This window comes from Dipodomys merriami, unplaced genomic scaffold (genome assembly GCF_024711535.1).
Source record: "Dipodomys merriami isolate MVZ:Mamm:240054 unplaced genomic scaffold, mDipMer1.0.p SCAF_10, whole genome shotgun sequence".
In the NCBI taxonomy this organism is placed as follows: Eukaryota; Metazoa; Chordata; class Mammalia; order Rodentia; family Heteromyidae; genus Dipodomys; species Dipodomys merriami.
In genome coordinates, this window is record NW_027202271.1 from 19,595,038 (window position 1) to 19,621,250 (window position 26,213).

The 26,213-nt window shown below is 37.4% G+C and overlaps 2 protein-coding genes across 2 annotated transcripts; one reads left to right on the top strand and one right to left on the bottom strand.

Moving 5' to 3' along the window:
• Window positions 1-251: 251 nt before the first annotated feature.
• On the bottom strand, window positions 252-1,205 carry LOC138838255 (olfactory receptor 6C6). The gene has a single exon (XM_070037560.1). It carries the CDS (start codon window positions 1,200-1,202, stop codon window positions 252-254), a length of 951 nt encoding a protein of 316 aa, XP_069893661.1. The 5' UTR covers window positions 1,203-1,205.
• A 21,236-nt stretch (window positions 1,206-22,441) lies between these two features.
• Window positions 22,442-23,380, top strand: LOC138837402 (olfactory receptor 6C3-like). Its single transcript, XM_070036171.1, has one exon. The coding sequence runs from the start codon at window positions 22,442-22,444 to the stop codon at window positions 23,378-23,380; it is 939 nt and encodes a 312-aa protein (XP_069892272.1).
• The last annotated feature ends 2,833 nt before the right edge of the window (window positions 23,381-26,213 follow it).

Below are 26,213 nucleotides of genomic sequence, written 5' to 3' on the forward strand. Positions count from 1 at the left end.
TTACAAGGCGCTATGTCAAAATACGAACTTTACAATTTAGGCGGGGGAGCATGGGTAATGTAGTTGTGGAGATGAGAGGGAAGGGATGGTAGGGGAAAAATAAAGGAGGAGGCAACAATGTTTGATAAGAAATGGACTCATTACCTTGCTCATGTGATTGTAACTCCTCTATACAGTATTTTCACAATAAAAAACGTATTTAAAAAAATAAATGTGTGAAATGGATTTTCAGGACTTAATAAGTTTAAAATTCATAGCATAATGTTAAATTTTTTTGTAAAAATAATCTTTTTTAACAGACCCAAGAAAACTTCCTTCACCTGCTGGTTTCTTAGAGTATAAATGAAAGGGTTTAGTAAAGGGGCAACTGATGTATACAACAAAGCTACACCTTTGGATACAGTCACTCGTTCTTTTGCAGATGGTTTAATATACATAAAGATACAGCTACCATATGTCAATGAGACAACAATCATATGGGAAGTGCAGGTGGAGAAAGCTTTGGTCCTTTGCTGGGCAGAAGGGAACTTCAGAATAGTCTTAATGATGCAAATGTAAGAGAGAATCACTAAGACTAATGTGATCGCAAGGGTCACCACAGCTAAAACAAGGGACATCATTTCTAGGACATGTGTATCTGTGCAAGAGATCTGCAAAATAGGAGAGGTTTCACACATAAAGTGATCAATTACCCTTGAAGCACAAAAATCCAGCTTGAGTCCCATAGCCAAAGGAGGGAAGATGATCAAGAACCCAGTTACCCAAGAGCTGAGCACAAGTTGGTAGCACACTTTCTTATTCATGATGACCAGGTAATGCAGGGGTTTGCAGATCGCGACATAGCGGTCATAGGACATGGCCGCCAGGAGGTAAAACTCAGTAACTCCAAGCAGAAGGATAAAGAATAACTGAGCTGCACAGTTATTGTAAGAAATGGTTTTGTCTCCAGTCACAATCATCGTCAAGAATCTCGGGATGCACACTGTCGTGAATATGATTTCCAAAAAGGAGAAATTACGGAGAAAGAAGTACATTGGCGTCTTCAGGCGAGAATCCAGCAGAGTGAGAAGGATAATGGACAGGTTCCCCATCAGACTCAATGTGTAGTTCAGAAACAGAAACAGAAAGATCACAATTTGCAACTGTGGGTCATCTGTCAGTCCTACGAGGATGAAATCTAATGCCATTGATTGGTTCTGCATTTCTCTTTTGTATGCCTTCTTAAGTGTACATAAGGAAAGAAGAAAATTTAAAATATGTTATTGCATTAGGATATATATACACACTAAGGTAAAAAGGAGATCTATTCTCAGACTTACTCATCAGCAAATGCTTTTTTCAGATGACTCCTAATTAACACCTGGAAAAATTTTCCCTGGACTTGAAATATATATAGTTCATAGCTAATTGGTCCTGAATCTTCCAAATATAAATATCTTCTTACCTATAAGTTATAGGTATGTTAAATACTATCCTATTAATTACTTATAATTTACTCCCTATTGCTTTTATTATCCCTCTACCAAATTATGCTAATTATCTTTGTTTCTTTAGAGTAAGTATTAGGATAGCTAAAATAAATTTTACCAAGTCAAATGAATTATACCTTTTACTAAAAAAAAAAATCATGTCTTCTTTTCAGTTAACATTTCTGAAATGTATGCTTTCATGTATCTGTGTCATTTGGAAATGTTTTCTTACTTCCATCTGATTTTTTTTCTTTACTGGAAATTGAACTCAAAACCTTATGCTTTCTAGGCTAATGCTCTGTGGTCATGCTTCTGTTTCCTTCCTACTTTTCTTTACAATACTATTGAATATCCCAGAGAGAATATTATTTTCTCACTTTTTTACTTATGAGAATTCATCTTGCATACTGCTATCCTCCTATTGCACTACATGTATGCATCTACTTTATTATGTGCATTTTGTGAAATTTAAAGTTTCTTAAAGCAGGCCAGGGGCTGGTGGCTCCTGCCTGTAATCCTAGCTACTCAGGAGGATGAGATCTGAGAATTGCAATTCAAAGCCAGCCTGGGCAGGAAAGTCTGTGAGACTCTTACCTCCAATAAACCACCATAAAACCAGAAGTGGTGCTGTGGATCAAGTGGTAGAGTGCTATCCTTGAGCTGAAGAGCTGAGGGACAGCACCCAGGCCCAGAGTGCAAGCCCCACAACTGACAAAAAGACAATCTTAAAGCACTCACTTCATTATCTTTATTCTTTCCCTTTTGTCATATGAATATCATATTCCTTTCCATTGATTACTTTTATATGCAGATTTGGAAATAAACTTGATACTTTACATGCATAACATCATTTTCCAAACTAGAGATTAGTAAATATTTTAATGTTTTTGATGAACACTGATGACACATAGGCTTCAGCTTTTAAGTCGCACAAGCTTTGATCATACAAATGTGTATTATTATCCATGTTATCTCTAAAACTCATGTTTGTTCTGTTCTAATTTCTTGGACATACAATTCTAAAACATGTGTTTTTATTTATTATCCTAGACCAGGACTTAAACACAGTATATCCAAGAATTAGGCTTACTACACATTTGTCTTAGTTTCTGATTTCAAAGTTAAGTTAAAATTTTTTATTGGGCTTACCTTCTTGATCTTCATTCATTCTTCTCTATGCTTGAAAGAGATGTATAGTAATATAATTAGATTTACTTGCTTTATTAAACTTATTATTTATTAGTAAATCTATTACTAATTTTTGTAGGGAGAAGTAATGTGTATTTCCACATTCTCTGTAGTGAATTTTCACTTCCTATAGTATAAATTCATATCTATTATGTACGTTTGGGACTTTCTATCAATGATTATATTATGTTCCAGTCTCCCATTACAGAAATGATGAACATTGTGAAATGTTCTTAAAACTCAGATGGCTGATATTCAAAACCTCAAACCCAAAATATAAGGAACATCATGCATGTTCTTTAAAATGAAAGTAAATGTTAAAAATGAAATATAAAATCATTGCTGAAACATACACATGTCTTCTACGAATGAGTTGCCCTGTAGCCACAAAAAATTCTTCAATTCTGGCAGCATTTGTACTTGTTATGAACTCAAGGGAATCTACTGGAATAAAAACAAACTCTTCTCTTGGGATCATCATTACAAACATACTAATTATTGGCAATAGAAAGATCACTATAGTCTACTTTACATTAAAACTAAAGAGAAAGTCTCCCAAAGGAGTATTGTTAGTGATTTTAAAAAATCAATAAAACATTTAACAGCAAGTCTGAGGCATCAATAGAAAATTCCAAGATTGGAATAGAATGAATTACTAACCATCTAAAACATGATCAGACCTTAAAAATCAAAACTAACTGAAAGAGACAGATCCAAAATGGCTTCTCAATAGCAAATATAATGCAGGTTTCCATTTACAAAACTTTCTAGGAACACCTAACCTCTAGAGACAAGTCTGATCAATGGTTCCACAGTTGAATGGTTAGGGGAAGGGAATAGCTGGACACACATCATAACATTTTATGAAATCAAAGGCAATCTATACCTCTCTAGTCTTCCATGAATCAGTGAGAGAATATTTGCTTTCTTATTTTGTGACACTAGCATTACCTGAACTTGAAAGCAGAAATGTTATTTTAAAGAGGAGAAAAGTTGCTGGTCACAGTCATTCATACTTGTAATTCTAGCTACCCCAGGAGGATTGGGACTTGAAGTTAGCCTGGGAAAACTGTTCATGAGATCTCAACCAATAAAAAACTTGGAGCTGTGTTGGTATGTGCCTCTCCCCTAAGCTACTCAGGAAGCATAATTAGGAGAATCATGGCTCAGTTTGAACTAGGCAAGAGAGAGAGACAGACAGACAGACAGACAGACAGACAGACAGACAGACAGTCAGACAGACAGACAGAGACAGAGACAGAGACAGAGAGACAGAGAGACTCTTAGAAAAATCACAAGAGCAAAAGGACTCAGGACATATCTCACATGGTAGTGTCTGCTTGGCAAATGGAGACTCTGAGTTCAAATCCAAGTATGAGCCCACCCACAAAAGAAAGAGGAGGAAACTAGCATCCAACATCTTTCATGAACATAGATCCAAAAATCGTTTTTTAATTCTTCTTTTAAATTATTAAGTGGTTGTACAAAGAGATTATAATTGATAATCCATTGCAACAATGAGACTCACAAGACACTATGTTGGAAATGAATTTTTCAATTTCAGGGGTGGGGAGGAGAAGTGGAGGAGGTGGGGGAGGGAAGGGAAAATAGAAGAAAAACAAAGGAGAGAGTAATAATGCTCAACAAGAAATGTACTTATTACCTTACTCATGTAACAGTAACCCCTCTATACAGCGTCATTACAATAAAATGAAAAATATTTTAATACAAAAACAAAACAACACCAGGTGGTAATACTATTCAGGAAACTCAGACTTGGAGATCATAATTTCAAGTCAGCCCGGGCAGACACAGCTTTGAGACTCTTATCACCAGTTAACCAGCAAAAAGCTGGAAGTGGAAAGTCCAAGTACCATGATACACTTAAAAATATCATAATGAAATTTGATCTGTAATTCAGAAGGTATTATGTAAAAAAGAGTAATATATCACAACCACATTTGGTGTTGCCATATCTATTACCTGGCATCACACAAAAACACTAAGTAGTTATGGAGTGTCAATGTTTGGAAAGCATTTTAATGGAAATAAACACACAGGAATACAAGTAATTGCAAAGGACATATCATATGATAATCAGCGAAGGCAGGCTGGGAAGGTGGCTCAGTGGTAGAGTGCTTGCCTTGCATGCATGAGGCCCTGGATTCCATTCCTCAGTACCACATAAGTAGAAAAACCCAGAAGTGGACCTTGAGAGCTTGTTTGGAGGTTCTAGCAGGGGAGCGCAGCTAAGATATGGAACCAACCCAGATGTCCCTCAGTAGATGAATGGATCAAGAAAATGTGGTATATATACACAATGGAATTCTATGCCTCCATCAGAAAGAATGACATTGCCCCATTTGTTAGGAAATGGAAAAACTTGGAAAAAATTATAGTAAGTGAAGTAAGCCAGGCCCAAAGAAACATAGGTCCCATGGTTTCCCTTATTTGCAATATCTAGTATATGTATGAGTCAAGTGGAAAAGGTCAGATAATGTGATGTCAGGAAAATGAACCCTTAGATATGTATTTTAATGTTTTTTCTTTCATGCATGTGTTTCTAACACATTTATAAGATTATCTCTTTGTTACTTTGTATGTCCCTCCCTCACAGTATAACCCCTTCTTTCACTATATTTGATGTCAGTATAACTTGTGGAGGAGATGGGGAAAAACCAGTTGTTTAAGGATACAGGTGGACCTGTTGCAACAATGAGAAGTACAAGTTGTCATGTCCAAAACGAGCTTTACAACGTCGGTGTGGGGGGGGGGAAGGGGGGGAAGGAAAAGGATTGGGATTGGGGGGGGGGGAGGCTGGGAAGGGATGTGAAGGGTAAACAAAGGAGGAGGCTGCAATGCTTGGTAAGAAATGTACGCATTATCCTGCCCATGTAATTGTAACTCCTCTGTACAGTATGTTCACAAATGAAATAAAATAAAATTTAAAAAAAAAAAAACAGAAGTGGTGCTGTGGCTCGAGTGGTAGAGGGCAAGCCTTGAGCTGAAGAGCTGAGGGACAGTGCCCAGACCCAGAGTTCAGCCCCCACAACCAACAAAAAAGAAAAAGAAAAAGAAAAAGAAAAAAATTTAGTGAGGGCAGCATGGTGCCCAACTTCAGAAATGTGCTTAGTTAATTCTCTAAGAGTAAAAAATGGACAAGCTACCATGTCTGTTCAAAACAGTTTTCTGCATTAATGGACATATTCTGTGCTGTCTGCTTCATTAATCAATAAGCATAGTTCACTGCTGAGAACTTGAAATATAATTAGTAAAACTGAGAAGAAGATAAAGCACAAAGGCTCAAGCTTATAATCCATAGCTGCTTAGGAGGCCCTGCTGCCTGCCTCTCTCTCTCTCTCTCTCTCTCTCTCTCTCTCTCTCTCTCTCTCTCTCTCTCTCTCTCTCTCTCTCTCTCACACACACACACACACACACACACACACACACACACACACACACTTCCAGCAGGCAGAACACAGAGAACACAGATGTATTTGGAAATTGAAAAAATGAGAGCCAAATATAGATGGTATGAAGTAAATCTGAACTAAAACTGAGGATGACTTCAAGTCTCTTATAATAAACTATTTTTCCCAGACAAATAAGATCGAGGCTATATTTCAATAGATTCAAGGCTATATTTCAATAGATTCAGCTCCATGTATATGGCCCTTACTAGTGAGAATTATAGCATGGAAATGTGTTGAGGACATATGATAGTGATACTTTAGCTAACTCATCATCCCAAGTCTCAAGGGGTCTCTAGACACATCCCCCCATAAGCACAAGTTCTAAGGCTGAGTTTATAGCTCAGTGGTAAGTCACATGGATAGCATGCTCAGCGCTGGGGAGTATTGTTTGTTTGTTTGTTTGTTTGTTTAAAAGGAGGAAGAAAAGAGATGAAGAGAAAGACAAAGATTATGACCTGGAGCTTTGGATCATCTGGCAATCCCAGGAGGATAAATTCTGTTATTCCTGTATGGTTTCTCATTCTTCGGTTGCTTATGAACATCTTCTTTCTTGCCAAGCCTATGGGAGAAAGTAGAGAGAACAACTTAATGGAGGATAAAACAGTGTCAGAGTTAGAATTTTGATGGAGTTGTATGCCGTTTTCACCTCTAAAAGACATGTAAAGCCAGGGGATAATTACAGTGATCCTTTAATTCTTCTTTACAGGGACAACACCTTCTAGTAAAGGTTTTTTAGGCTTACATATAAAGAACAACAATGGAAAAGAGAAATAAAAAGTTAGATTACCTGATTGTGCGGCATTGTCCACAAAGAGGCTGGTTTGAACCACAATCCTCAGATTTTAGCCCCATGAGTAGCTAGATTACAGAGGTGAGCCACCAGCACCCAGCTATTTTTTTTAAATATTTTTAATGGTAAAAACAGAGGGCAATTATGAATTCTTTGGGACCTATTTTTCTGACAATATGCTCCTTTATGTATTTCCCTCTCCCACAGTATAACACCTGTTTTCACTGTATTTGATGTTGGTAAAATTTGGGGAGGGGAATGGAAAAAACAAATTGTTTAAATAGGGATAGAGGTGGACCCATTGCAACAATGAAATATATGAGAAGCTATGTTGAAAAATGAGCTTTAGAACTTGGGGGGGGGAGTATGGGAGTGCAAGGATGGTAAGGGGAAACAAAGGAGGAGGCAACAATGCTTGATAAGAAATGTACTCATTGGGGCTGGGAAGGTGGCTCAGTGGTAGAGCGCTTGCCTTGCATGCCTGAGGCCCTGGGTTCGATTCCCCAGCACCACATAAGCAAAAAGAAAAAAGGCCGGAAGTGGCGCTGTGGCTCAAGTGGTAGAGTGCTAGCCTTGAGCTGAAGAGCTGAGGGACAGCGCCTAGGCCCAGAGTTCAGGCCCCAATCCCGGACCCATAAAAAAAAAAAAGAAATGTACTCATTACCTTACTCATGTAATTGTAACCCCTCAGTATGGTATTTTCACAATATAAAATTTATTAAGAAAAATTATACAAACTCCTCCTAACCTGTCTTACTTTTCTTCCTTGTCCTTGGAAAACTTCAGATAGCATGTAATTAAATAATATAAAAATATAACCAGAGAGTTCCGGGAAGATGGCGGAGGAGAAGCTGGAATCTGAACAAGCTCTCGCATAGAAAGGAGTTTTAGAGTTCCAGTGAACAGTCCTGAGCCAGAGAATCACACCAAGTGTGTCATCACAGGACAGAGAGTTAGACAAGAGAGGGGAAGCCAAGGAAACGCACCAGCTGCCGCTCCGGCGGCAGGGCCGCGGCGGCAACCGCGGAGTCATACCTGAGACACAGAGAGTCGGGGACAAAGGAGCCAGACGCAGCGGATGAGCGGATTCTACTCAACACCAACAAGAACCGACAAGGAGCGAACATCTTCATCCTGCTGTTTGCAGACCAGAGACGACCCAGGATCCAAGACTCGGCGTGAGTACAAGCCCGACATCCTCACTCCTCAGGGAGCAGAGGAGGGAAGGCCATCCCTCCCCCCCCAGCACCGGTGATCTCCATCTTGGATACCGACAAAGCTCGGAGGAGCTGCTAGCTCCAGCACAGGCCTTGGAATAAAATGAGTCATTTAGCAGGTCACAAGAACTTAACGGCGAAGTGACCTGCCAGACTCAGCTCCATCCAGGGAAAAGTCACCCAGCTCAGGAGCCAGCCATCGGAGTGCCTTCCCTCACTGGGTAACCAGAGCCAGAGGCTGCCCCTCCCTCTAGCAGCCACCACAATCAATTGAAAAACAGAAACCCTGAGAATGGCTCCAGGCTGGGCGCTGTGAGCTTTATCACAAAATAGCCCCAGGGAAAAGCTACTGTTTGTTGAAAGGCCTCAACTCTACCCAGAACCTAGCCTCATCACCACATCCCCCTCTTTTGTGACTCTCAAAGCAGACCACCCTCCCAGAAAACTAACCTGGGAGGGGGATCTCAAAATCTTGGGTAAAGCAGAGCATTTTTCTGCCTCTTCCAACCAACCGACTTAAGAAACCAATCAAGCCACAGGACCTAAAGCTGACCAGAGACTCCAACAAGATACTGGTTGCAGACTAAAGGGAGATACAGGATTCTTCCCACTCCTCCCCCCCCCCAAAAAAAAAAAATCAAAAGACTTTTTTTTTCTTCTTCTTCTTCTTCTTTTCTTTTTTTTTTTGCTTGTTTTTTGTTTTTTGTTACCTTATATATATATATATATATATATATATATATATATATATATATATATATAAATTTTTTCCCTTCTAAAACTTTTATTAATCTTTAATTTTTGCCTCTTCTGAAAAAATAATTGTTTTCCAGTAACTTTTTTTTTCTCATCTTATAATTTTTATTTTAGGAATACGTGAATGAGAGTTTTCCTTTCTTTTCTTGTCTTCTTTCTCTTTTTCTTTCTTTCTTAATTATCTTTTTGTTTTTTATCTAGCTCTACTGAACTTCTGATCTTTTCTTCTCCCGTTCCCATCCTTAAAGCTTTTCACATCTCCTCTATGTCCCTCCCCTTCTCTGAACATATTCACATTCCTCTCTAAATAGACGGTCTTTTAACCTCTATAATAACATTAATTTTTATGTTTCTATTCTTTTTCTGGTCTCTCTTTATTCCCCTTTCCGTCTCTTCTTTTGCTCTCTCTCTCTACTTGCATCCTACCCAACTCATTTCCTTCATTGTGATTAGGACATAGTTAACTCTCCCTGTGCCTCCCCACACCAATCTATTCCTATTTTTTACCCACATCTCTCCCTAATCCTAATAATTTCTGGTTTTCCAAATTCTTTTCTGCGGTTCGAAGTCCTTTAACATATAGTCGTTTGATGTTGAATAGATGTATCTGTTGAACTAGATTGTATCTGTAGACTATTGACTGTACAAATGCAAACTTTGGTTGATGGTTGCCTTAAGATAGTGTTCTAGCACAAAACTGGTGCAATCTTTATCTCAAATGGGCCGACTAAGCCGGAAAAACACAAGAAAAATGGCAAATTCGGGTATCTCAATTCCCAACCTTGATAATCAGGGATTAGAACAGATAAAGAATAATCTGGAGGAGAGTTCCCAAATAGCTCTACAAACACTAATAGCAAACATGATAAATGAGAAGTTTGACAATGTACAAAGGACTCTGTATGAGCGTGATAGGGAGAGAGAGGAGGCATCCCAGAAGTTTATACAGGAATATCATAAGCGTGAGGAAGCTTCTCAAAAACTGATACAGGATTTGCGTGAACAACTTGAGAATACTCAAAGAGAAAGGGAGGAATGGCGTGAGCAGGCAGAGAACACTCAAAGAGAACTGCAGGATTCCCACAGAAGGGAGGAAACTAATCAAAGAGTAATTCACGAATTAAGAGACCAGGTAGAGAATACACAAAGATCACTAAAGGCATTCATGGAATCCATTAACAAAGAGCTGAAGGAAGTCAGGGAGACCACAAAGGGAATGCTGAATGGAACCCAACAGAAGGAATGGGAGTCCAAAGAAACCATAACCAATCAACTAAGTGATCTGAGAACAAACACTGAACACCAAATTAAGGAAGTAAAGAAATTCATACAAGACCTAAAACAGAGCTTCAACAAAGAACTTGAAGCCATCAAAGCTGACCAATTAGAAGGAAAAGAGATAAAAAACAAAGTAGAGAGTCTTGACAGCAGGTTAGACCATGCAGAAGATCGAATCTCAGGGATTGAAGACAGCCTAGATATTATAGAGAAAGAACATACAACCATCCAAGACAAGTCCAAGAAATATGATAGGTCTATCCAACACCTGGAAGACACCATCAGAAGGCCCAATCTAAGGATAATGGGTGTAGAGGAGCACCTAGAAACAGAAGTTAATGGTCTAGGAAATTTGTTTAACAGGATCCTAGCAGAGAACTTCCCAAACATACAAAAAGATAGGCCTATTCAGATACAAGAAGCTTTTAGAACCCCAAATAGACCAGACCAGAATAGGACATCCCACCGTCACATTATAATCCACACAGGATCAACCCAGACCAAGGAAAAGATCCTTAAAGCTGTCAAGGAGAAAAGGTTAATCACCTATAAAGGGAAACCAATTAGAAATACCTCAGACTTCTCAGCAGAGACAATCAAAGCAAGAAGAGCCTGGAATGACCTATGCCATGCCCTAAAAACAAACAACTATCAACCAAGAATACTGTACCCAGCTAAACTCTCCTTCATAACTGAAGGCCAAATAAAAACCTTCCATAGCAAAGAAAAATTGAAACAATACATCTCCACCAAACCAGCCCTGCAAAAGATTCTTAAAGATGTCCTACACATAGAAAACCAACAAGAACGCAACAAAGGCCAAGAAACTGCACCCAAACTGAGAATCCAAGAACCTTAGGAAGAACCCAGTTTTCGCAGCCCCCAAGAAGGTGGATAACATGGCAGGAACCCCCAAATACCTCTCAGTCCTATCTCTTAACGTTAACGGACTGAACTCTCCAATTAAGCGACATAGACTATCTAGTTGGATTAAAAAACTAGACCCTTCTATCTGCTGCCTGCAGTAGTCACATCTTGCCCGTAAAAACAAACATATTTTCAAGGTTAAAGGCTGGAACAAAATCTACCAAGCAAACGGCCCTCATAAACAGGCGGGAGTTGCAATCCTAATATCAGATAAAATAGACTTCAAACTAAAATTCGTGAGAAGAGATAAAGAAGGTCGCTACATACTAATTAAAGGATCTCTCCTTCAGGAGGATATTACAATTCTAAATATCTATTCGCCAAACAATGGAGCACCCAAATTTATCAAAGAAACACTACTTTCCCTCAAATCCCATATAGATCCAAAGACATTAATTGTTGGGGATTTTAACACACCACTCTCCCCACTAGATAGATCAACCCGGCAAAAACTCAACAGAGAAACCGCAGATGTAAACAGCTGCATAGATCAACTAGACTTAACAGACATTTACCGAACATTTCACCCAGCAGCAACAGAATACACGTTCTTCTCAGCAGCACATGGAACGTTTTCTAAAATAGACCATATTTAGGCCACAAAGCAAACTTGTCTAAATTCAGAAACATTGAAGTTATACCTTGCATTCTCTCTGACCACAAGGGAATAAAATTAGATCTCAACACCAAAAGCCACCAAAGAAAGTCCAGTATCACATGGAGGCTGAACAACACACTGCTGAATCATGAGTGGGTCATGGAAGAGATTAGAAAGGAAATTCAAATGTTCATGCTATTCAACAAAAATGAACACACAAATTACCAGCTCCTCTGGGACACAGCAAAGGCAGTACTCAGAGGCAAGTTTATAGCTCTGAGCTCCTACATCAACAAATTAGAGAGATCGGAAACTAACAATTTAATGACACATCTAAACCTCCTTGAAAAAGAGCAGCAAGATAAACCCCAATCCAGTAGACAGAAAGAAATAATCAAAATTAAATCAGAATTAAATGAATTAGAATCCAAAAAAACTATAGAAAGAATCAACAAAACAAAGAGTTGGTTCTTCGAAAAACTTAACAAAATTGACAGACCCTTAGCAAACCTTATCAGAAAAAGGAGAGAACACACCCAAATTAATAAACTCAGAGATGAGAATGGAAACATCACCACGGAAACAACCAAGATTCAGAACATTATAAGGGAATACTTCTCAAAACTTTATGCTAATAAGTTTGAGAACTTGACAGAAATGGACCTTTTCCTAGCAAATATTGACATGCCAAAACTAAACCAAGATGAGTTAAACCAGCTTAACAGGCCCATATCAAGCATTGAAATAGAAACAGCAATAAGAGACCTCCCAGCTAAGAAAAGTCCAGGACCAGATGGTTTTACAGCGGAATTTTACAAGGCCTTCAAAGCAGAGCTCACACCAATACTCCTCCAACTCTTCAATGAAATTGAAAGAGAAAGCTCACTACCGAACACATTCTATGAAGCCATCATAACCCTCATCCCAAAACCAGGCAGGGACTCATCAAAGAAAGAGAACTACAGACCCATTTCTTTGATGAACATTGATGCAAAACTTCTCAACAAAATTTTGGCCAATCGACTTCAACAATTCATCCAAAAAATCATACACCATGATCAAACAGGATTCATTTCAGGGATGCAAAGCTGGTTCAATATACGCAAATCAATTAATATTATTCACCACATCAACAGGAGCAAGAATAAGAACCACATGGTTATCTCAATAGATGCAGAAAAAGCATTTGACAAGATCCAACACCCCTTTATGATGAAGGTTCTGGAAAAATTAGGAATCCATGGAACATTCCTCAATACAATAAAGGCTGTATATGACAAACCTACAGCCAGCATTATACTCAATGGTGAAAAACTAAAGCCATTTCCTCTTAACTCAGGAACAAGACAAGGATGCCCACTCTCTCCACTTCTCTTCAATCTAGTATTAGAATGCCTAGCTACAGCAATAAGACAAGATGCAGACATAAAGGGGATCCAAATAGGGAAAGAAGAAATAAAACTCTCCCTCTTTGCAGATGACATGATCTTGTATTTAAAGAATCCCATAGACTCCACTCCCAAATTACTCAAGCTGATTCAAAACTTTGGCAAAGTAGCAGGTTATAAAATTAACCCCCAAAAATCAATGGCTTTTCTATATGCCAACAATGAGAAAAGTGTGGCTGAAATTAGGAAAGCAACTCCATTTGTAATAGCCCCACAAAAAATAAAATACCTAGGAATTAACTTAACCAAAGAAGTGAAGGACCTCTATGATGAAAACTTTAAAATCTTGAAAAAGGAAATCAACACAGAACTTAAAAAATGGCAAAACCTCCCATGCTCCTGGATTGGCAAGATTAACATCGTGAAAATGGCAATACTTCCCAAGGCTATCTACAAATTCAACGCGATACCTATCAAAATTCCACCCTCATTCTTCAAGGAAATAGAGGAGGCAATCCAAAAATTCATATGGAACAATAAAAGACCCCGAATAGCAAAAACGCTCCTCAACGGAAAGAACACTGCTGGAGGAATATCAATACCAAATTTCAAACTCTACTATAAAGCCATAGTAATCAAAACAGCTTGGTATTGGCATAAGAACAGACCTCAGGACCAATGGAATAGAATTGAAAACCCAGAAATGAACCTACAGACCTATAGCCATCTAATCTTCGATAAGGAAGCTAAAACAATAGAATGGAAGAAAGACAGCCTCTTCAGTAAATGGTGCTGGCAAAATTGGTTAACTACATGTAGAAAACTAAACCTAGATCCTTATATATCACCCTGCACCAGAATCAACTCCAAATGGATCAAAGACCTTGAACTCAAAGCAGACACTCTGAAAACATTACAGGATGGAATAGGAGAAACCCTAGGTCTCCTTGGCTCAGGTCGAAATTTTCTGAATAGAGACCCGGAAGCACAACAAATCAAAGAAAGGTTGGACAAATGGGATTGCATAAGATTGCAGAGCTTCTGCAGGGCAAATGACATAGCTGGCAAGATCAATAGAAAGCCCACCGATTGGGAGAAGATCTTTACTAGCCATACAACGGACAAGGGTCTCATATCTAAAATATACTTGGAACTCAAAAAATTAAACCACCCAACAACAAATCCTCAAAGAAACAACTGCCCAATAAATAAGTGGGTGAAAGACTTAAAGAGAAGCTTCTCTGAAGAAGAAAGAAGGATGGCCAATAGACACATGAAGAAATGTTCAACATCCCTAGCCATAAAAGAAATGCAAATCAAAACAACAATGAGATATCACCTCACTCCAGTTAGAACAGCAAAAGTCAAGAACTCTAACAACAAAAGATGCTGGAGGGGATGTGGACAGAAAGGAACCTTACTTCATTGTTGGTGGGAATGTAAACTTGTTCAACCACTTTGGAAAGCAGTATGGAGGTTCCTCAAAAGACTTCACATAGATCTCCCCTATGATCCAGCAATCCCACTTTTGGGCATTTACCCAAATGTTTACAAACAAGACCACACTAAAGCTACCAGCACAACTATGTTTATTGCAGCATTATTTACCATAGCTAAGATATGGGACCAACCCAGATGCCCCTCAGTAGATGAATGGATCAAGAAAATGTGGTATATATACACAATGGAATTCTATGCCTCCATCAGAAAGAATGACATTTCCCCATTTGTTAGGAAATGGAAAGGTTTGGAAAAAATTATATTAAGTGAAGTAAGCCAGGCCCAAAGAAGCATAGGTCCCATGGTTTCCCTTATTTGCAATATCTAGTATAGGTATGAGTCAAGCGGAAAAGGTCAGATAATGTGATGTTAGGAAAATGAACCCTTAAATATGTATTTTAATGTTTTCGTTTCTTTCATGCATGTGTTTCTAACGCATTTACAAGATTACTTCTTTGTTGCTTTGTATGTCCCTCCCCCACAGTGTAACCCCCGCTTTCACTATATTTGATGTCAGTATAACATGTGGAGGAGATGGGGACAAACAAGTCGTTTAAGGATTCAGGTGGACCTGTTGCAACAATGAGAAGTACAAAATGTCATGTCAAAACCAGCTTTACAATGTCGGTGTGGGGGGGGAGGGGAGTATAATTGGGTGGGGGGAGGGGGGTGAAATTGGGTGGGGGGAGGGGGGAGGCGGGGAAGGGAAGTGAAGGGTAAACAAAGGAGGAGGCTGCAATGCTTGGTAAGAAATGTATGCATTATCCTGCCCATGTAATTGTAGCCCCTCTGTACAGTATGTTCCCAAATAAAATAAAATACAATTAAAAAAATATATATATATAACCAAAATTTGAGATGAGCACTAACTCCTTAAGTAGAATTTTCAGCTTCATATGTGTATTAGGGAATAATTAAATCATACAATGCATACACAAACACATACACTGTCTATGTACAAAATTAGATGTATACAATTGAACTCAAAAAGCTCTTTCCACTTCAGGAAATTAAAGAAATTTAAATAAAGAAACAACAAGTGGAGCAGAGGAGGAAAAATTAAACATGAATCAATGAAGTAAATAGGGAAATAACTGAGAAAAAATCATGAAACTTAAAACTGCTAAGGAGAGAGGGGGGAGGGAGGCAAAAACACCAGACAACGGTGTTTAATGCTTATAATCCTAAGGACCCAGAATCAGAAATCCAGAGGATTGAGGTTCAAAGCTAACCATGACAAAAAAATAGTCCTAGGAACAAATCTCCAAACTAACCAGTTCAAAACTGAGTAGAAGGCATTACTCAGGTGGTAGAATTTCAGCCACACAAGCAAAATGACCAAGCAGAACTCCCTGACTCTGTACAAACCCCAATACCATTAAAAATATTACACTGACAAATGAAATATTGATCTACCAAGTTTTATCAAAGAAATGGAGAATGGGAGGAAGGAAAGAAATACATTTACAAATAATAAAAAACAAATTGGTTAATCTTGATGATTGACTTGATTGAATTGAGAAGTGCCTAGGAGATTGGTAGAACCCACATCCAGTGTTTCTGTGAAGGCATATTTTGAGAGAATTAAAGAAGGAAGAACCACTCTTAATGTGAGACATCATTCCATAAGCTAGAAAGCTTAACAGGACAAAAAATAAAAAAGCTGCCTTGCCCAGGCATTCCCTCTCTCTGCTTTGGTCACCATAATAGGCACTGTTCTACTCTGCCATGCCTTTCTCCCCATGATGGACAGACAAACTCTGCATCTGTGAGCCAAAATAAATCTTTGTGCCCTGAAATTGTTTGTCTGATATATTGTGAGAGCAAGGAGAGAGCTATTTTTTAAGTGTATCTCGTGGTGGACTTGCTTACTTAGCAGGCACTCTACAAATTGAGCTTTGCCTCAAGGCTCACTATACGCTGCCTCATGGCCAGTCAGAGTTCTGGAGTTGTTTCTCAAGGCTTTGCCTGGCTAGTTCACTGGCTACTTTGAGCATGAAGTCTTCATTAGAGATGGAGTGTCTGATGATGTGGTTCAAAAGCATTTGGAAGTGGTTTGGGAAAGTATTTATATGTATGTGGAGAAACCCTGGAATGTGTCATAGAAGTTGACAGATGATTCTTGGGGAAAGTCAAAGATCAGATTCTAGTAGGTTTGTGGCTCAAACCTGTCATCCTAGCTATCAGGAGGCTAAAATCTGAGGAGTGCCGTAGAAAACTAGCACAGGCAGAAAAGACTATAGAGACTCTTTTTTTTAATATGTATTTTTTATTATAAAAATACTGTACAGAGGGGTTAGAGTTACATGAGCAAGGTAATGAGTACATTTCCTATCAAGCATTGTTGCCTCCTTTGTTTTTCCCCACCATCCTTTCCCTCCCACCTCCACTACCACCCTCTTCCCTCCCCTCCCCCACAAATTGTAAAGTTCCTTTTTCAACATAGTGTCTTGTGTATCTCATTGTTACAATGGGTCAACCTGTATCCCTATTTAAGCATTTTGTTTTTTTTCCCTTCCCCTCCCCAAATTAGAGAAGAAAAAATAGAATGGAGACTCTCAGCTCCAATTAACTATCAAAAAGCTTGAAGTAGAACTGTGCTTACGTGGTACAACCCAAGTCTTAAGCAAAAATATATATACAAGATGCATGGGGGAGAAACATTTTTCTAATTTGAGGAGGGGAAGGGAAAAACAAAATCCTTAAATTGGGATACAGGTTGACCCATTGTAACAATGAGATGAACAAGACACTATGTTGAAAAGGAACTGTACAACTTTGGCCAGGGGAGGCAGGGAAAGTGGGATGGGGGAAGGGGGAAGGAGGAGGGTTGGGGAGGATGGGGTTGGGGAGAGAGGGAGAGAAGGGAAGGTAGGGGGAAAACAAAGGAGAAGGTAATAATACTCAATAGGAAATGTACTCATTACCTTACTCGTAACTGTAACCCCTCTGAACAGTATTTTTACAATAAAAAATATATATTTTAAAAAATGCTACAGGACAGTACGCAGGCCCTGTGTTCAAGCCCCAGTACCAACACACACACACACACACACACACACACACACACACACACACGCACACACACACATAATTAAATAACAAAGATATGTTATGAAACATAGAAAAAGAAAATACAAATATTAATATACACAAATATATCTCAAAAATAAAATAAAACCAATGAAAAGTAAGCACTTTAGGAAATTCATGGGCTTCAACATAAACACTTAAATTATTAGTTATAAAACATAATTTTTAAATAAAAATATATATACTATTTATATACTAAATATTTACCATACCTTAACTGCTTTGTCAAGCACATTCTTAAATTATCTCACTTACTATTTTCAGTATCCTATGAGTTAAATCTATTATTCTTATGTCTATGGATAGGAAAACTGAAAACCAAAAAAGACCAAATACATTCTTAGGTGTGTAAAATAAGAGCATCTAGTGAACCTAAAAGCCCACATATTGTGAGATGGTCTTTATGATACTTACCTTTACCATTCAATGAATGTGATTACCGTATTTGCCTCCATGCTTATAAGTTTTTAAATAATTTGTAGTATTCAGGGTGGGGTAGGGTACACTGGAAAGGGATCACTCTTCTCAAAAGGAGGGAAATGGTGAAGTAGCTAACAAAAGTTCATTTGCATGTCTTACCAATCGAATACATATGCAATAGAAATGCATGAGCATTTGCTACAAATGATTCCTGTGCTTTACATCCTAGCTACCTGGGTGGCTAATGTCAAGAGGATCAAAGTTCCAGTGCTGCCCAGGAAGAAACATCCATGAGACTGCATCTTCATGCAGGGAAGCCGGATGTGCTGGAGCATGTCTATGATCTCAGCAACTAGGTGAACTCTAAAGTAAGCAGATCGCCCAGGTGTGTGCCAAGACCTTAACCTAAAAATAACCAGCAAAATCAAGGCTAGATGAATAGCTGATCAGTACAGTGTCATTCTAGCAAGTTTGAAGCCCCAAGTTTTAACCTCATTACTACCAAAATAAAAATTTCAAGTAAGGGAGAGTATTATAACAGCATAGTACCCTGATTTTTAAGAACAGTGAAATTGCTATTCTAAGCAATCATTCCAAAATAGTGAATATTCTCTAGACAATTTGACAAAGAGTGATGCCCATTACATATTTGGCATGAAAGAAAGCTAGAATTACATATTTTTACATGGGAAATTGCATAATTGTGGTGCTTGTGAAGTTTGTAAAAACTACATCAAGTACATAATGGAACAATATCTCTGAATGAGTAAATGTGGTCATACTTGTTGCTAAGCATATAGAAAAAATACGTAGTGGAACATCCCATAAATGTTGAATGCTGGTTACTTTGAATTTGAGAAAAAGAAAGGATGGTAGAGAGAGGTATGAGGCCTCTTTTGTAGGTCTGTAAAGACTATTATGACATTTAGTTCTCTGAGTCTTAGGCTTCTATTAACTTTAAAATCAAACAGTTTAAAATTAGTTTACAGTACACTTCAGATATTTAATGATGCTAAAGTGCTTATTTTTGTCATTCAATCTACCTTGGCTGGTAGAGATGCATAAAGTAAGTAAGATATCTTCAAGGAAGTGTCCACTGTACAATAGTTCACTTTGGGATGTCACTAGCCCCCAAGGAATTGAGAATTAATTTTCTCCAAATTGTCCTCTGAGTCCACTTAGGAAAGTGAAGTTTGGCCAAAGGGAAAACAGGTTAATTGTATCCACTGATAGGTACACTTTGGCGTTTAGCTCTCTATGTTGCTTGGCTTTCCAGAAACATAGACCATGACATCATTACATCTCCTGAGTTGTTCTCAGTTTGCAGGCCTCCTTCCTCCAACCTAATCTTTCCCAGGTTGAAACAGAAACCAGAGAAGGTAAATTATTATCTATTTACCTTTCTCTTATTTAGAGAGCTTCGAAAGATTTCATCTTCCAGATAGTTTTCCTGGCAATTTGCTTCCAGAATCAAGTTGTTGACACTGTGTTTTAATTTTTTAAATAATTTTTTTGTTGTGACAGTACTGTACAGAGGAGGGGTTACAGTTACATGAGTAAGGTAATGAGTACATATTTTATCAATCATTGTTGCCTCCTCCTTCTTTCCCCCCTATCATCCCTTCTCTCCCACCTCTTCAACTACTATGGTAAGTCATTTTCAGACTGCAAAGGAAATGTGATTTCTCTCATATATGGAAGCTAAATCTAAAATACATTGGGACAGGAAAAGTTATATAGGACTCTAGACTTTCACACACAGTGAGAGCAAAGGAAGATATTCTTCGGATAGAAATGCAAAGTCCAATGTCTAAGTGTCTTATCGTATAAAATAACAGTTATATTTATAAATATTTATATTTAATATTTTGTAAAATGAACCCCAGGAAACAGAAACAAGAGGTTTTGTTTTTGTTGCTTTTTGTTTTCTTTCCTTTGTCTTATTTGTTCAATTATCTGTCTTAGGAAGGGTAAGGGCGCACCGAAATGGATTTGGACAAAGGGTAAACAAATGCAGCAGTGGTATTCACTAGATGTGGAAAATGAACTATAAAACTTGTGGATGGAGATGGGAGGGAATAACTGGGAGAGAATGAGGGAAGGGGCACAATTGTCCAAAAAGAAAGGTACTTTCTATCCGATTTATGTAACTGTAACCCCTCTGTACATCACCTTTATAATAACTATAAAAAATTTAGGATATAGAAGGAAAGTTATTTTTATTCAAATTGAGGTTGCTAGAAATCATACATTTAATTCAGCCTGTATTTATGACAGGGTTTCTTGCAATAGAGGTAAGAGTGAACTGAGCTACAAAGAGAAATCACCTGGGGTTCATTTTAAATGTATTTTAGATAAAGATATGTTTAGGATTACAGTTTAGATTTAATATCAAACATATCAAAATGTTTTTCATATTTGTCATGATGCATTTTTTGGGGGGGGATCCGGTCGTGGGGCCTGAACTCTGGGCCTGGGTGCTGTCCCTCAGCTCTTCAGCTCAAGGCTAGCACTCTACCACTTGAGCCACAGCGCCACTTCCGGCTTTTTTTCTTTTTGCTTATGTGGTGCTGATGAATCGAACCCAGGGCCTCATTGTCATGATGCATTTTATCTCCCATTGTCAAATTCATTTCTTTGGAATAAATTGTAAAGACCCTCATATTATCACAATAACCTATTTATAACTATTTGAATATGTTTACACATTTGAATACATTTCAGCCATTGTTCACATCACAGTAACCCCTCCCCCGCAGCCTTTGATTGCCATTTTAATGGTATAGGAGTGACATGTATATTCCTTAAAAATGATACAAATAGTTAGAAAAAATAAAAGAGAAATAGAGAAAAATGTCCAGTACTGGCTTTGATACTTAGATCATTTGCTGTTCTACTAGAAGGGCAAGAGCTCATGAGTATTGTTGTATTATTTTCTTCCATATCATAAGAAGGAAGTAATACAACAAATATAATTGATACATAATATCAGAGACAAAATGTTTATTGCTATCATTGAAGAGACAAGTGGGCAAATATGAGTCATCAGTTACGTTTCAAGTCATAGTTTCTAAAAAGGAATTCTATGGAAATTTTTATATGTTTTTATTAGTCCTAGTAAGTGCCGCAAGACTATATTTTAGAATCAAAACAAGTCCCCTTGCATTCCCTTCTGTACTCAGGAAAACTTAAGTATTCTCAAATATTTAGATACTCTAAAATAATCCAAAGACAAAAGGCTATTCTTAATTAAAATAGTAAAATAATCCAAAGAGCAAAGGCCTATGCTTAATTAAAATAGCTAACTAATGTTATAAAAGCATCATTCTATTGTAGAACTGTATCATTTAGCTCTAGGTCTAGACACTTTTCTCCCATATATTCAGGATTTTACCCTTGTTTGCAACTCAAAGAATTCTATTCTCTTATTTATATGATTTCAGACAACATTCATTGAACAGCCCTACCATATAAATTAAGAGTGAAAATTGTCTCACCAAGCTACCATGGCTCACTTCTGTAATACTAGCTACTTGGGAAAGAGCTCAAGTATTCAAGTCCAAGGCCATTACAGATAGAAAAGCTCTTCAGAACACTATAGATAGACTCAAGTTGGAGAGCGACATCCTGAATTCAAACTCCAGTATGTACACACACACACACACACACACACACACAGTATGTACACACACAGACACACACACACACACAAATTGGGAGAGATGATGAAAAGGGTAAAATTGATCTAGACACATGGTATTCAAAAAATGACTTGTTGAATTAAAACCCCTTTATACAACTACTGCTTAAGGAGTATACAAATAAATACATGTTTAGCTTCCTCTTTAAAAATAAAACAAAAATTAAAACTAGAGTAAATCCTATTAAGCTTAGTAACTGTGATTGGGTCATCTATTACCACCAGTGAAGTTTCTAACTAGGTAAATTCAAATTAAAATGTAGATAATCCTGAAAGCATAATTTTGGAAACTAGGAAATAAGATCTCAGATTATGAATATATTGTTATAGCAATCTGTTATTAGAAGGAATATTGCACATATGCAAAATGTGATTATAGAAAAAGGTATTACTTTAAATCACACATGAGAGAACTCAACCACACACACAGTTGTGTGCACACACTTCCATTTCCACATAGGATGTGCATAGGCTTTCTGTTTTCATCAGAAAGAACACAAGTTGTAACATCTCTAATAGAGAAAAAGGCCCATGTCTTCATTTCATTGTCATACTAACAATATTTAAAAGTCAAATTCCTTTAAATTAACCTTTTTTTAAATTTTCTTTTTACCAATAGGTTTTGTTGGAAGAAACATGTTAGCATGAGAAACCATACTACAATCACAGAGTTTGTACTCTTGGGCATATCAGATGATCCAAAGCTGCAGGTTGTCATTTTCATTTTTCTATCTATAACTTATATACTAAGTGTCACTGGAAACTTAACCATCATCACGCTCACCCTACTAGACTCACGTCTGAAGACTCCAATGTATTTCTTCCTCCAGAATTTCTCCTTCTTGGAAATTATATTCACCAGTGTCTCCATGCCTAGATTTCTGGGGTCAATCATTACTAAAGTCAAAACCATTTCTTATAACAACTGTTTGGCTCAATTGTTTTTCTTCATCTCCATGGGTGTGTCTGAATTTTTTCTTCTAACTGCCATGTCTTATGACCGCTATGTTGCCATTTGCAAGCCTCTGCACTATGCCACCATCATGAGTAAGAAAATCTGCATCTTGCTGGTCTGTGTTTCCTGGCTGGCAGGATTTCTGACCATTTTTCCACCCCTCATGATGGTCCTCAAATTAGACTTCTGTGCTTCCAATGTCATCGATCACTTCTCCTGTGACTACTTCCCCATTCTACAACTCTCCTGCTCAGATACCTGGCTTTTAGAGATGCTTGGCTTTTACTTTGCCTTTATTACGCTGTTGTTCACATTGGCCTTGGTGATTCTGTCCTACATAGGCATCATGAGCACCATTTTGAGAATTCCATCAGCCAACCAGAGGAAAAAGGCCTTCTCCACCTGCTCCTCTCACATGATTGTCATCTCCATGTCTTACGGAAGCTGCATCTTCATGTATGTCAAGCCTTCAGCCAAGGACAGGGCCTCGCTGACCAAAGGAGTGGCCATTCTCAATACCTCCATTGCTCCCATGTTGAACCCTTTCATTTACACTTTGCGGAACCAGCAAGTAAAAGAAGCCTTCAAAACTTTGGTTCATAAAGCAGTGTTTTATAAGAACAAATGAACTTGTGTAAACATGAATGAATGAATGCTTGCTACTGTGAAGATTCAAAGAGTGTTAATGAAACTTTCATTGTCCCCTATCATGCCTGCATGCCTATGTTCTTGGCTTTAGGGAACGTTTAGAAACTGAAAATGATTAAGTAGTATCTTCCTTAAGGGGTTCAGGTTAATTGTAATCATTAGTCTAAAACTCTGTTCTATTTTTGTTTTTTGTTTTTTGTTTTTTTTGAGACAGACTAGCTCTGTAGTCCAAAGTGATCCTGAAATTCCTGATTTTCCTGCTTCATCCTGTAGAGTAGCAAGGATCACAAGATTGAGTTCTAGCTCTCAGCTTGACTTAAAATTCTAAATAGAAAACCAATGGCTGTTGAAATCCTTTGGATGGTTACTCACATGATAAAAATTATTTATAGCATAATGACTAAGACAACCTTATATCGTTCTAATAAGTGAAGTCTTGAATGTTCTCTTCTCTATTATTAATATGACAAACCCCTTTAAAATTTGTGGGAAATGCAAATTGATTAAATAATTAAATTTATTATATCTACCCAAATCTAGAATTCAATCATTGTAACAGATCTTTTGTTTTTCTACTTACAAATACTTTGAATATTTGAATTATATTGGTAGTTTTACATTACCTTCTATTTCTAGTTGTGCTGAAATTATGTGTTATATCTAGTTTCATATGTTGCTCTTATCAACATTTGTAAAATTAATATAAAAAGACAAATATATAGATGGACATGGTATTTCTTATTTAATCTAAAAATCTGATAGGGATTTCCTAAAACTATAATACCCTTTAGGTACAGAACTCGAGGGAAAAGTGGTGAAAAAAATAGCAACAGCGGAGCTCGCTAGACACTGATGAAACTGAACTATACAAGTAATTCATAGGTGGAGACAGAAGACACTGTACAAAAGGAAATGTACTCATTACCTGACTCATGTAATTGCTGTGTACATCACTGTTATAATAACAATAAAGAGAGACTAGAAATGTTCTATAAGCCTATCCTACTTAACCCCTTCATGTTCATATGGACAAATAAACATTTTTATAAATAAGTTAGTTTCTTCTCAGAAAAGTTCAGTTATTTGACTAAAGTCATTGAGTAATAGTATACAACCCAACAGCTTGATTTAAAAAACACACAAAGTCTTTGTCCTTTTATATTTTGCATAATTTTTCCTAAGGATCTGAACAATTTTATTGGCTTTTATCAGAGTCTCTTATTTGGTAATGACTATATGATTTATTTTTGGTCAGGAAAGGTACTGAATCATAATAAACTACAGGCATTTAAATTAGGGAACTAATCAGTTTAGGCAAGAAACTCATCTACTACCATTCTTATACACCTACAGATTGCCCAGAAAAAAAAAAAGGAAACATATCAAGTGTTAGCAGTATCATGTTAATGGAAATTCTTTCAAGGAGGTAGTTTTTAAGTAATGGAGATAAGAGATTTATTAGCACACTGTAGCATTTTCCTAGTTTGGAACATGCTATGTATTTTCTGTTCAAATTAGTTATTAAGTGTTATTTGGTTGCAATCTCTGTCTTATAAAATTAGGCCAAGGGGAAAAAACCTTCACACTTAAGTGTTGGTATTTACACTTTTACTTTTTTTTCCTCTCTCTCTCTCACTGGACACCATCTCCCAAGCTTCCTTTTCCAATTTTGATACTATGTTCAATATGTTTAATATTCCTCTGTGTTTTGTATACATTCCTCTTCTGGCAATTTTGGCCTACTGAATTAGTTCCCTTGAGCCAGTTGCAGAGAGAATGGATAAAACATTAAGTAAGCCCAAGATGCATGAAGTCTGTATAAAAACCATAAAACATTCCAATATTTTTTCCATTTCATATTTTTCTCCTTCCCCACTCTCTTCAAAGATATATTTCCATTCTGGATAGAATGAGACTATACATAATACAAAACCAAACTAGTCCAGTAGAAAAGAGAGAGAACTTTCACAGAAATGCTGCTTTCTCTAGAATACAACATTCTCAGTGCTAATGAAAATATATGAAATCAGAGGTATGTTGGATATATAACTGGTATGACAGTCTCTCAAATTTCAGCATTACTTATTTACTTAACAGCTTGTCTTTTAATCATGATAAATGGCATATTTTAGAATTATGTTTTGAAACTTGATGTGTGAAAAATGATAAATTGCTAGGGACTCACTGGTGGCTCACACCTGCAATCTTAGCTACTCAGGAAGGTAGAGGAATCCCAGATCACAGCCAGCCCAGTCAGGAAAGTCCATGACACTCTGATATTCAACTAAGCACCAAAAATCTGGAATAGGAGCTATGGGCTCAAGTGATAGGGCACTTGCCTTGAGGAAAAAAAAACTCATAGGAACAGTACTAAGTTCAAGCTTCAGGACCAGCACACACACACACACACACACACACACACACACACACACACACACACACACACACACACACACACACCGGATAAAGTTACTAACTTGATTTGTTTTATAGTGTTAGTTTATATTCATTTTCTAAAGTTGCTATCACTGTATTTGTGTTTTCATAAATGTACAGTAGGTTAAGGGAATGCACTTTTATTTTTGGAAACCTGAGATTGTGTATTTACGAAATTTATGAGTTAGTAGAAATTACAAAATTTATAAAATTTCTCTGAACTTCAATGCTTCATTTTAGAGTAAACAATAGAATATTCACATGTGTAAATGAGGTAGTTTAAAAATGTTTAGTCATTGCTACAAGTAAACACACTGAATATTTAAAAAAGAAAAATACACTGGGACATAATAAGTAATACGTTTCTAGGCATTCAC